The sequence below is a fragment of the Diabrotica undecimpunctata genome, chromosome 10 (genome assembly GCF_040954645.1).
Source record: "Diabrotica undecimpunctata isolate CICGRU chromosome 10, icDiaUnde3, whole genome shotgun sequence".
Classification (NCBI taxonomy): domain Eukaryota; kingdom Metazoa; phylum Arthropoda; class Insecta; order Coleoptera; family Chrysomelidae; genus Diabrotica; species Diabrotica undecimpunctata.
The window spans coordinates 73,290,925-73,304,475 of NC_092812.1; the positions used below are offsets into that span (position 1 = coordinate 73,290,925).

Genomic DNA, 13,551 nt, shown 5'->3' on the forward strand with positions numbered 1-13,551 from the left:
GATACAAGAAGACAGGCGGGAAATAAAAGAAAAGATTAACTGCATGGGCAGATCTATAAAAATTATATCGGATAGCGGGCATTCCAAGCACTGGAATCGAATCAAATTGATCCCAAGTTAGTTTGAAACTGTCTTCACAATCTGATCCGGATCGGAAAAAGAAGGTAAATTTACTATGGGTGCCTGTACATTCTGGTATTGAAACTGAATAATTCACATATTTAGGCTCCTTGATGACCAATGACAACTCCATAACAGAAAAAATCAAACGGAGAATATTTCTGGCAAACAGGTGCTATTTTGGGCTGCTTAAACACATAAAAGGTAGAAACTTGAACCACAAAACAAAAATAACAATCTACAAAACCCTTATACTGCTCGTGCTGACATATGGATTGGAAACATAGGCCACCTCCAAAACCTCTTGCTTATATTTGAACGAAGAAGTCTGAGAGGAATACTCGGTGGCATATGTAAAAACGGTATTTGGAGAAGGAGGTACAACTATGAGATATCCCACAAATACAAAAAAAGGTCTGGTTGTAAAGAAGAATTTTCTCTCATAAAAATAGGACATCTAGCAAGATCACAGTAGAACAACCATCCTAGACGAATTTTTATGTCACAGCCTGTGGCATAAAGGACGTGGAAAATAGATGAAACGGCAAGCCAAAACTTAGGTGAAAAGATGGTGTAGATGATGATGCTAGAAAAATATATGCAGCAAACCGGCAACGGTTGGCAATGGGCTCTACTTTATGACTGTAGCACCAATGATGCTGATGAGCAGAGATATGGCATGTTACAACTCGTTCTTTAGGGTAAAGTATGTGGAAAAAGTGGACCAGGGAGAAAAACACAATAGCTCTTCCACTTATTTTAATAATAATTTTGTTGTCTAAAGTTTTTATGTTCTGTATGAGCATTTTGTAAAAAGTGTATTATAAAATAAGTGATGGATTCGCCCGTTATTCGACTGCTAGATATTTTGCTAGTTCGTTTTTGTGCTGATATTGATCTATGTGTAAGAGGTAGCTGGCAAATTTAGGGAACGTCCAAAAATCAAAGGGAACATGGGTTTATGAGCCGAAGATTGTAAAATAGGGGAGTTTGCTTTTCTTTTCTTTCCTGAGTGAGCATTTAAACTATTATTCACATTAAAGTTTGACTGTGTAAAAATGAGATTTTTATTTTTGCAGCTGGCTGAGTTGGGCCAAGATTTCTATTATTTGGGAGAACAGGAAATTCTTTTTCATCGTTAGAATAGATAAAGAGTTGAGACTGGTGAGTCCAGAAAGGGAATTTTCACAAAATAATTTTACTTCCAAGTAATTTTTTGTTGAACCATAAAATTTCTAATTTTCTTTTGTTTTTCGTTAGAAGGACATTTTTTGATATTGTTATATCTTAGTTATCTTTCCAATATATAGAAAGCATAATTTTGTTACAATTATTCTCATCTCCACCGCACCTGTATCCACATAAATGTGGACACTTACTAATCCCAACTCCAACGTTACTTCAGCTAAAACTCAAACGCAAATTAAATTTTACCAACGTTTTTGGTACAACTTAAGTCACCTTCCAATAACCTGCTCCTAATGTCATGTCGAGTCCTTTATATATTAACATTTAGTCTAGAATATTCTTTCAAAAGGCTTCTAGAATCTTCTTACTATTCTAGATTATGTGGTCCTGTCCGTTTTTAATCTTCAAGTTACCGCTGTCACAGCGATACCAAATATTCAACACTTATCATAAAATGGCACGGTTTGGGTTAGTTCAAGGACAATCGTTACAATATTGTTACCAAAGTTCCGAAGATTTATCCCACATACAAAATGAAAAATATAAAAGTATTGAAATTCTAGAATATTCAAGATGCCATCGAAAAATCCTGAAATGTCTAGTAATAAAGTCTGGAATTTCAGAATATATATATATATATATATATATATATATATATATATATATATATATATATATATATATATATATATATATATATATATATATATATATATATATATATATATATATATATATATTCAAAGAAAGTTGACAGTTTAATAACAATAGTATTTTAATGTCATAGTTGTCATTGAATTAACTATTGTAATATTGTTGGTGTTATAAAATTGATTTTCAAGAAGTGTAACATTAATGACAGCGGTGGGATAAAAGAGATATTTAGCAATTTTTAATGATAAATACAAGATCCACTGAATTTAATAAAGAAATTTTTTTGATTTTTAAAAATGAAAGAAGAGGAAGAGAAGCGTAGACAAGTAGAGAAGGAGAGGCGTAGAAAAGTAGAGGTAGAAATAATAAACATTTTGTCTCAAATTCTCGAAAATTTTCAGTTAGAAGTAACTCAAATTACTAGTAGAAAGAACAATAGTACATCAACAAAATAATTTAAAAACCGATTTACAAAATCAAAATCATCAAAACGAATTAAAACAACAACAAAACCATTTAAAATCTAATTGAGAAAGACAAATAATAGTTGAGTTAGAAAGAAAAATTAATATCCAAGCTTCTTTATCTAATATTATTTCAGTAGCTAACGTTGAATCTGAACAGACAGCCTCATCATGTTCCATAATTGAACCAGGTAGAATTAGAACTAGCAAAATTTTAACACCACACTAGGGCAGTTGGCTGGACTGATAAAGAAATGACAGCTTCCTTGGTAGTGTCACTTCGAGAACAGCCAGTAAACATCTAGCAATTTCTTCCCCAGAATGCACCCAGTTATACCTCTCTCGTTCAAGCTTTAGAGCCAAGATATGGCCAGGAGCATCTAAGTAAGTTTTTCAAAGTCATCAAAGTTTTGATATCGAACTGAAAGTTCAATATCAAAAGATTATTGCATTTGGTGTACACTCAAGCACCTAAAGATTTTCTGGAACAAATTGACATACAGGCATTCATAGATGGACTATCTAGCCCAAATTAAAAGAAATAAGATTTCGAGAGTTATATTAGTTACCTAATAAACATTTTTAAAAACAGTCTTTTTTGTGTTTACAAAAAATGACGGTAAATTATTTCATTGTATAACTAGAAAACGAACTAACTATGCTTGTATTATATACTATTATTAAAAAGAAATAAATGGATCGGTTAATTGTCATTTTTAAATGTTTCCATATTTATAAATTTGCCATAATTTTCACCTGTAGGTAAAGTACGATTCTGGCATCTGTTAGGTTCGTCAATAATACATGAAATAATTCTCGAAACACCCAATACGTTATATGAAGTCATAGTTAATGACGCACTGAAAGAAGGCTTTGAGAAAAATCATATAAAAAATCTGACAACCTAATTGAATAAGTAAAATTTTTAATAATCTGATTCCCAATTAAAAAATCCAACTATATCTAAATAAAGATTTTATAAAAATGTGTTAGTTTTATGCTTTTGGTAAAAAAAAGTAAAACAACTTACTGCTGCAAGATGATGGTTAATCTTCGGTGGTTTTCGCGTTGTATATGAAAGATATCTGTCTGTAGTCACATAAGACAATTTGATAGCAGGTATAACTTTCAAACACTGCAATAGGCAGTTCATGTAACAAATATTCCTAACATTTTTAAGACCTGTAAAACCATCTCCAATTCTCTGAAATTATAAGATATATATAAGATCTTTACAAATTTAACATTGTTTATAATTATATCTACGGTGCTCGGTAAAAGAAGTATAAGTCAATTTAGTCAACTTTTCAGGAGAAGCAAAAAACGATAAATTATTTTGTTCTGAAGCTAATTAGTTGTCACATCTCCTAAATCGTAGTATACAGAATTGTTATATTTACCTATTTTATTTTGTAAATACTAAACTTAAACAAAGTATATATATATATATATAATATTATATATTTTTTAATAAATGGAAATTACAATAAAAATGTGACTAATACACGTACCAGATGACTTATACTATTTTGTTCAGCCCAAAAAAGCTGTTGTTTATTAAAAAATAAAACATATTTATGCAATATTTATAAAAAAAAACATATAAAAACATAGGAATAATGTTAATACGGTTTCGGCAGACCAATAGCTACGTCCCTTAACTGAGAAAAGTATTACTTTGCGTCAGATGAATCTTCATTATTTGTAATCACATGAGCAGCATCAGTTGTGTTTAATTTTTTATAAAAATCGTGAAATACTGGACTTATCAGAGGAAGAAGATCCAAAGTATTCTTTTTCTTCTGCACTGATATAACAAGAGTGCTTTTATACAAATTGATGGGTACCAACCTAGAATTAGTTTGTCCTCTACATAGTACACTTAGCGTCAGAAATGCCTCTTTTTCATCAAGTGATGTATTATAAAGAATAATTCTCTTTTCTCTCGTATAACGAAACCAGTTCACATCAAGCCAATTGAAAGGATTTCCTCTTGTATCTTTTTCACGCATAAGACTTTTCAAAAGATCTGAAAAATTTAAGAAATCCCCATGGTAAAGTTCTATAACATTGTAATTCTTCTTTTTCCTGTACTTCTTACAAGCTGATACCAGTCGTGCGGATTGCCAATTGGAACACTTAACCTTTTTTTGCTTTTCGATCAATCCATTTTATCAATATCGCATTCTATATGACTGTCCACCCACCATGATTTTATGATCAATAACTTCCAAATTAGTGTTATTTTGCATTGCTACTAAAAACATCATAGCAACATGTGAATTTTTGTTCTGACCACCTCATGTATCCGAGTACAGAGTTACTTCGGAAACACTTTGGAGTACAGGGTTACTTTGGTGGTAGCGATAATAATTCTTTATAAATACATGTATCCCCGTGTGAAAGCCGGCCGCTCAAGTAGAATACCTTCATGGCTTCTCCTGCTTCTCCCCCAACTATCATACTACACCCACCCCTACCCATCAAACACGTCCTGATATCCAAACCAATACCAGAGGAGAAAACCTCCACTAATACAAAAACCAGTGGAAAAAACCACTGAGAACAAATGGATATGCATAGAACAGGCGGCTATGCATCATTCTAATATATCGCCACCCTAACCTCAAGGTGTAACACCATCGTGCCGAAGAGGTGCGTGACCCAAGGGGAAAAGTAGGTCTTAAGCGATGCCCTAAGGAGAAGGCGAAACGAAGGGGATTATAGCCTTGGCGGAGTATAGGCGCACTGCTCCGCTGGACCGAAGAATCGACCCCCAACTCGTGGGAAGAAAAATGGAAAAATATTTAATAAAAAAGAAGGTAAGCATAGGGGTAGGAGAGTCTATGGAGCATATAGGCGAAGAGAGGCTGGCGACATTAACGGAAGAGGAAGAAAAGGACAGTCGGGGGGAGAAAAATGATGAGCCAAAGGAGAAGAACGAAGGGGAAAACGGGGACATAGGTGAAACAGTGGAGGAGAATGGCAGTGAAAACGAAACGGGGGATAGTAATAACGAGGGTGAATGGACGACCAACATTAACAGAAAAAAGAAAAGAAAATCGCACGGAGAGAAAGACATAGGAGCTGGTGGAAATAAAAATGAAAGTAAGATCAATTTAAAAAGAAGTGAAACAGAGAAAGGAATGTCAAAAATGAAGGGATGCATCGACGAGTTAGTGAACCTAACAAAGGCGGTGGCAAATACAAAGAACGAGATCAAACAGGGAGCTGCAAGGTACGGCAGATTTGGTGCGAAATGGAAAGAAACATTAGAGAGTTAATGTATAGTGCTACAGAGGATATTGAAAAAAGGGAAGGAATAAGAAGATGCGTAATAACAATAGGGACGCAACTGTAGCAACAACTACGAGGTGCGTAGGGACCCAGGTAGAAGTAAATTGGGAAGAGAACCCAGAATTACAAAGAAAAAGGATTGAGGAACTATATAAGAAAATGGATACGGCAGAAAGCACCGAGGAAATAAGTGAAGTACTAGATCAAGAATGGCCAGAGGAGGTTTATGACAAAGTAACCATCTGTAAAAGAGGAATTTTGGAGGCACCGGACGATGTGGCAATCTTGATAACAGAGGATGCTGGTGACGCAAGAATGAAGGGGGATTTTAGTGCAAAGTACCCAGACCTCCCCTGATTATACGTGGAAGAAGATGAAAATGGAAGAATTGGGACTATGTCTCAAATAACATGCATAGTAGAGGAAAATGGGAGAAAGAAGACATCAAAAAAATTTCTCCACAAGCTGAAACAAAGGAGAGGAGAAGAACCAATGGCTGTTAAATTCTTGGCAGCAGTAAGGAAGCTATTCGACCGTATGGAAAGAATGGATAGAGAAAAGATTGGGATAGCAGAACCAGCAGCACTAGGAGTGGAAAAATCAAGAAAAGTGCTAGAGTGGGCAGCAAGACGAAAGAAGGTAACGGCAACGATATACGACAAAACGCTTAAGGAAAGGCAAATAGTAGCCACAGAAAAGAAAGGGATGGTAATCATCACAAAACCGAAGGACAAGCCCTATGCTGAACTTGTAAAAGAGTTAAGGGAAGAGCTAGGAGAAAGAGAGGATGTCGTCATAAACAAGGTTAGACAAACCAGACAAGAAGGTGTCGTCCTGGAATTAGATGGAGGATATCTTTACCTTGGTATCAATAGAACAAGTCAATATGGTAATATAAATGAAATGAAATTATTTGGTCTTTTTAGTTAAATGTTAAACCCAACTAGTTAAATGAACTTTTAATTTGGTAAAAACAGTTTACTTCAACTTATACTGTTTATACACTTCGAGTTTGTGAACTATTCTTGGCTCTAATAGTATATGTCGACATGTAGATGATTATAGTGACGAAGATGAAAACTTTATTTCAGATAGTAGTGACTCTAGCAGTGCTCTTGAAGAAAAAATAGAATCTGTTCCAAATAGGTTCAAATGTTTCAAACAGATTCTAATAGGAATCTTCTCCTCTCTATCAACCATCTAGAATATTCATCAAACGCTAGCCTGTCCGTTCTATCTCCACCTCTGCTTCCTTTTTGGTTCGCTGATGACTCCAAGCTGGTAGTCCCTACTCCGACGATCGAAAAGCCAATGTAGGGGTGTTCTGTAGCAGTGTCATCCGGCAGCACGGTCCAGTCTCTAATTTTTCTCGCCACATTCTGTGTGGCACAGGTGACATCGATATATGAATGCGAATTTCCCCTCACGAACGTTGGTTCCCGACCATTATTTAAGACAACTAAGTCCAGAGTTCCTATCCATTCCATAAGCATTTGTTCGCAAGCGTCGTTCTGGGAGAACCCTACTCCGCCGCTTTGGCGTTGAAGTCTCTCTGCACTACACACTCTCTTCCCAATAATCTTACGTCATTCATAATCTCATCCAGTCTACTTTCATAATTCTCCACTGTACAATTCGGTGAAATGTAGCAGCATTCCACATTTACTCCCTCCATACGTATCGTCACAAATCCCTCATGCGTATCAATATATACTCTCACTTTTCTATTAAGTATCCGCACTCCTACTACGCCCGACGTATCCACGAACCATTCCCTACTGCGAACTAACGTGGGGTTTGGCTCCGCCGCTATCAGAATATCAATTTCTTTTTCGATTGCGGAGACCACAGCGAGGTCGTGAGCTAGCCTAGCCGTCCCAATATTTGTTTGCAGCACTCTTAACACACGCTCTCTTTCACACTTATTCCCCATTTTGTCAGTCAGTCAGTATCCTCCTACCCTTCTTCCACCTTCACCTCTTGCTCTTCTGATAATTCCCCTGAATTTGGGACACCAAGTGGACGTAGATGTATGACCTTCCTCGTCACAATTAAAGCACTTTACAGTGTTGCTTTGACACTGGGATTGCACATGACCCTCCATCCCACACTTCCAGCACCCCCCTTTTGCTTCTCCCTCACAGTCTCTTGCTATGTGGCCATGTGCTTGGCATCTATAGCATCGTGTTACCTTCACCATCTGCTTTACCGTCACGTGTACCATCCCGATCTTTATTCTTTCTGCCACTAAAAGTCTTCTGGCTATGTCCTCATCTACCTCCACATAACAAATTCTACTTTCTCCCCTGTTTGTCCTTATTTTTCCAACTACTTCACATACTTCCTCCCTACCAGAAATTTCTCCACCGATTCGACGATGTCTTTTTCTGTGGTTAGGCCATCCATGTCCGCTGCCAAGTGTATCTCGCCAGTATGGGTGATACCAACATACACTGGACACGTAGATTTAGTTATAAGTTTACGTTTACGTAAACGTTTACATTAAAAATCACATCCATACATAATCTGTACCCTATCGTAGCTTTCACCCTATCTAATATTCGAAGATAAGTAGCCAGAGAACGAAAGAAACAAAGTCTAGATTCGTAAGATCCACTCCACGAATACCAGCCCATTATATGACTACTCAAATCGAGGAAAAACTGGCCAAATCAACACATTTGTAAGATATACCAGAAAAACTTGTCATGCCAAAAAAAAAAAAGAAGCTGCTCCTCTCCATCTGAATCCTTAAGAGGAACTTCCTTCTGGTAGTTGTCAAACAGCTCTTTTCTGAAGGGACAAGGTTTAATTATTTGGGCTCAATATGTAGAGTATAGTCAATAAGCTATTGTTTATAAAGATCATTGCAAATTTGACACTAATTCTACTTATATTGATTACTTATTACCCCTAAATAGGAGATAAAACATTCAGAAGTGTGCAATATTGGTGAAAGTGGTATATTCTTGTTAGATAAATTAACCATTTTTTCTTTTTTGGCATGAACACTACTACCCATTTTAACACAAATATCTGTTTTAGCACTTAACTATTGTTGTTTTGACATAACCTTCTATCCAGATATCGTATGTAGTACACAAATGAGACCAAAATATAACTAATAAAAAAGCTATATACAAAATATAGAACAATGAATGAAATAAAAGCAGTTCTCATTAATCGGATTCTCACATAAAACGTATAAAGACTTACTCATGTTAACAAAATACATTACGAAATTTCCGCAAAAAAAACATGTAATTCGGCATTAAAATAATAAAATTATGATAAAAAAATTTAATTTTTAAAAATACAGAGAATATGAAATTTTCAATGCAAGTGAAAATTCCATTAAATAATAAGCCCAAGTCCTTTTGTATCTATATACCTTTTTATAAAGAAGTACGTTCCTACCAACAGCAGGTGTAGTTAGTAGGATACAATATCTGTTACACACTGTAATGCGTATCAATGACAACAAAAAGAAGGAGCCCGAATAAACTGCTTAAACTATGTGTTGGAATAATACTGCATGATAGCAGAGTTGCCAAACTATCAGAGCTTACTTGAACCTATGAATTTACTGTTCATATATACAGTGAAAACGATCTGAACGACCCCTATAATATATACACGTGGACTAAACAATTTCACAGCAAACTTTTTCACAGAAGTATTCAAAGAATGGTGGATATGTATTATGGAAGTGTATCCGTAAACTAATCTGCCGCATATGGACACCAGAAGTCATCCCCGAGGATTGGAAAATAGGAATTATATTTCCTATACACAAGGGGGAGACAAACGATTCTGCGAAAATTATAGGGATATAACTGTGTTAAATGTCGCCTACAAGGTATTATCAGGAACTATATACAGCCGCCTTGAATCATTTTCGGTAGAAATAATTGGTGAATAACAATGTGGTTTCAGACCAAAGAGGTCAACTATAGACAAAAAATGTTAAAACAACTATCCATGTTAGAAATACCGAAAAAGTTTGTTAAACTTATACAAATGACTTTGGAGGATTCCTAAGGCATTGTGAGAATAGATGGAGATATGACAGAGGCATTTGATATTGAAAATGGAGTTAGGCAATGCCTTATAAACAGCACTTTTTAATTAAACTTTGGAAGCTATATCAGAAAACTAGATATGAACGGCTGTATTAATACAAGATCCACTCAAATATGTGCATATGCTGATGACGTTGCCATAATAAGCCGTAATAGAAGGGTATTGAGTGAAAAAGCTATAGATTTGAAACGGGAAGCCACCGAATTTGGTCTAAATATAAATTAAAGGAAATCAAAATATATGGAGTGCACAAAGTCGAAGCGACATGATAATCTGCAGGTAGACAACCATACCTACGAATATGTCTACACCTTTACCTACCTAGGCTCAATAATAAATAACAGCAAAAATGTCAGTTAAGAAATACAAGCACGAATTCTTAAAGGTAATAAGTGCTTTTATGCATACAAAGACTTAATGAAAAGTTATTGAATCATCAATCTATGCTTAGAATCTACAAAACAGTAATTAGACCAGTGGTTACATATGGATGTGAAACGTGAACTCTTATAACCGATAATGAAAATCAATTGAGAATATTTGAGCGCAAAAAACTAAGAAAGATATTTGGACCAACCCATTGTAGCGGTGGTTCGTGAATAATAAAAATAAACTATGAGCTGGATTAATTAATGCAGAGCACAGATATCGTTATATTTGTAAAGTCACAAAGACTAAACTGGCTTGGCCACTTATAAAGAATGCCAAGTTATCGAACTGTAAAAGTAATCCAGAGATGGAAAGCCCAAGCAAATAGGACAAGAGAAAGACCCCTAAAAGGTGGATAAAAGATGTAGAGAAAGATCTTAAAACCATGAACATCAGACAGTAGCGAAGAAAATATCCGACAGAGCAGAATGGAAGAACGTTGTTAAGCAGGTCAAGACCCACAAAGGGTTGTAGCGCCAGTAGTAGAAGAAGAAGAGTTCACTCTGTATCCGAATATCCGTCAATGATTTCTATTAAACTTAATTTGAAAACTAGAACATAATATGTACCTCTGTACCATAATGGAATTATCGATCAACGTCGCAATAAAAACTCACCCTGTATATGTTAGTTCAATTTCATTGCTGACAAATAACATCACAATGTAATTTTTTAATCCAAGGCGAATTTAAGATATGATATCGCACTAGCTTGGTATCGATATGGATTATAAAAAGGATATGAACGGTTTTAACGTTTTTCTTGTTGGTTGAATATAAGACGATTTGTAGTAATGATCAATACTCAACTAGTGGATATTGATCAGATTGATGTCAACATATATGCATTTTTATAAAAATTGTTACAAGAAGCTCGTTGCTCTCATATTTTAACGGTTAAAAAGTAAATAATAACAAGACTTTGAGATTTTCCTAAAAAGCGTCACAAATAAAAGAAATGGATAGAAAAAGAGTGGAAAATAATCTCCGACACCCAACAGAGGATTATGGACTTTCCATATAAGAGAGTGAAACATAAAACCTCATCTTCTATGGTAAATCCAGTTTTCTGTGATATAAAACATATTTTACTTTTAACAAAATTAAAATTTTTAACATTCCAAATATAAAATTTCATATATAATTAGGTTACTTTATCTGTGCTACCTTCTAAATTATTTCTAATATAATATATAATATGAAATTAAATACTTACATTATTTGGCTTAAAAGATCTATCCACAATTGGTTTAACTATAGAACGAATTCCATTCTGCGATTTAACATCTTTACGTTCTGACTTTCTTATTATTGGCGGTGCTTTAGGAATTTCTGTATTAAATGTTGGTTTGGCTGCTTTTCTGGCCATTAGTAACATCGCAGCTTTATTACTATCTAAAATTTCTTTGACCGAAGCCTCGTCTACATTCGGTTTTATTGCATTTTTATTAACGGGAGGCATGACTACTGTGTTTACTTCAATGGATTTGCTCGAATTTTCGACTATTGCATCAACTGATGGAGTAGATGTTTCCTCGCGTCCTTCTGTATGAAATTCGTTCTTATCTTCTAAAACTATATCTTCTTCAGAATCGGATATTGGAACTTCATGAATTTTTAATCTCATCTGCACTACTGAACCAGCTTCTGGATAAACTATACTATCCAAATCAAGCAGCTCATCTATATCACAATTAGTCTGGCTTAGAAATACATGGGAATTATCTACTGTCGATGGATAACATTCCACAAATTCTTTTAAACCTCCATCTAATATTACGGGTTCTTCTTTGTACTGTCTACCTGTATCCCACTGAAATATATAAAAGGATTAACACAATTTTTTTATATTAACTATAACCTCAAACGCGAAACTGAATATGATTTCTAAAAGCATTTGACTTATAGACTAATAGAAGTACATAAAATTTCAACATAAATCGTGCAATAATATGTAGTGAGTAATAGCATACCTTAGTCAACTATTTGATATGCTATAAATTTCTATGTATGTAAGTCGAGGTGAATAGTTTTGGATAAAGTCATAACACCAGTAAATAAAATCCTAATCGAAAAATAAACAACAATAAAAAAATTAATATCTGATGATTGTATTTTACAATATGCAGAACTTTTTATAAAGAATAACATTTTTTCATAAAACTAAAAATAAAAAGTTTTCCAATGGTGCAGACTTAATTGGACCATATGTCAAACTTTTTTATTTTTAATTTTATGGAAAAAGTTATTCTTTATAAAAAGTTCTGAATGATCTAAAACCTAGAATATAATCATCAGATATTAATTTTTTCTAATCATATACGCGGTTTGTCAAAAAATATGAATTTTATCTAAGAGTTAACAATATCCAAAATTTAACAATATCCTTAATTGGATTTTGATGCTGAACTGGCCACCCTGCAGCCCTGATCTAAACCCCATAGAGAATTTGTGGGATATTATTGATCGTCAGCTCAGGAGCTGACAACCACCATCTGTCTCTCTTGACGACATATAATTCATGGTGAGAGAAGTTTGGGATGCAATTGGTCAAGACCAAATACGCCGCTTGGTTTTAAGTATGCCTCATCGCTGTGAAGAAGTAATTAGACGTAGAGGTGGAAATAATCGCTAATAAAGTGTTTTTGGAGGAGGGAATTTTTAAGATCATTTAGGTTATTTTTTCTTAGGTTTTGGTTGTATTAAATGTCAATAAAGTTTATGTAAGTAGTGTTTCCTTTGCTTTAAATAAAATCTTGTTACATTTAAAGTTCTGTATAATCTTTAATAGAGATATCGACATAATTTTTTACTTTTTAAATATTGAAAAAGGATCAAACTATTTTATGTAGCATTTCTTTCTAATAAATTCCACAGGGTGTTGCAAAATAAGATGAAAAAACACAACTTTATTTTTACACCATGTATACAAAAAAAACGTTGGTATTTTTCAGAAAACATTACTACAGTGATTTACTAGAAATAGACCTATAATGTGAGTAATCATCAAAATCCAATTATTCGTTCAGAAGAAAATTAGCTTCAAACTTGTGTTACTTTTTAGGTGATGCGTTAATTTTGGACATTGGTGTATATATATATATATATATATATATATATATATATATATATATATATATATACACATATATGATGATGCTTTTAAAAAGAAAAAGCATAAAAGCATAAAAGTTGACGACTTTTATTTGCCAATTATTGACCGATAAAACCTCTGCTATTCAACCATTGAATATATTCCAAATTTAATCAACGGTCGTATTTTTTACTATATATATATATATATATATATATATATA

General features: G+C 34.0%; 1 protein-coding gene across 1 annotated transcript in view; it reads right to left on the reverse strand.

Moving 5' to 3' along the window:
• The window catches only part of LOC140452438 (uncharacterized), a 58,114-nt gene that overhangs the window by 22,285 nt on the left and 22,278 nt on the right, over nt 1-13,551 (reverse strand). Inside the window, exons 6-7 of the mRNA XM_072546703.1 lie at nt 11,451-12,047; nt 3,457-3,630 (exon numbers count right to left, since the gene is read on the reverse strand). Coding sequence (XP_072402804.1) covers nt 3,457-3,630; nt 11,451-12,047 — 771 coding nt within the window. The remainder of the gene's footprint in view (nt 1-3,456; nt 3,631-11,450; nt 12,048-13,551) is intronic.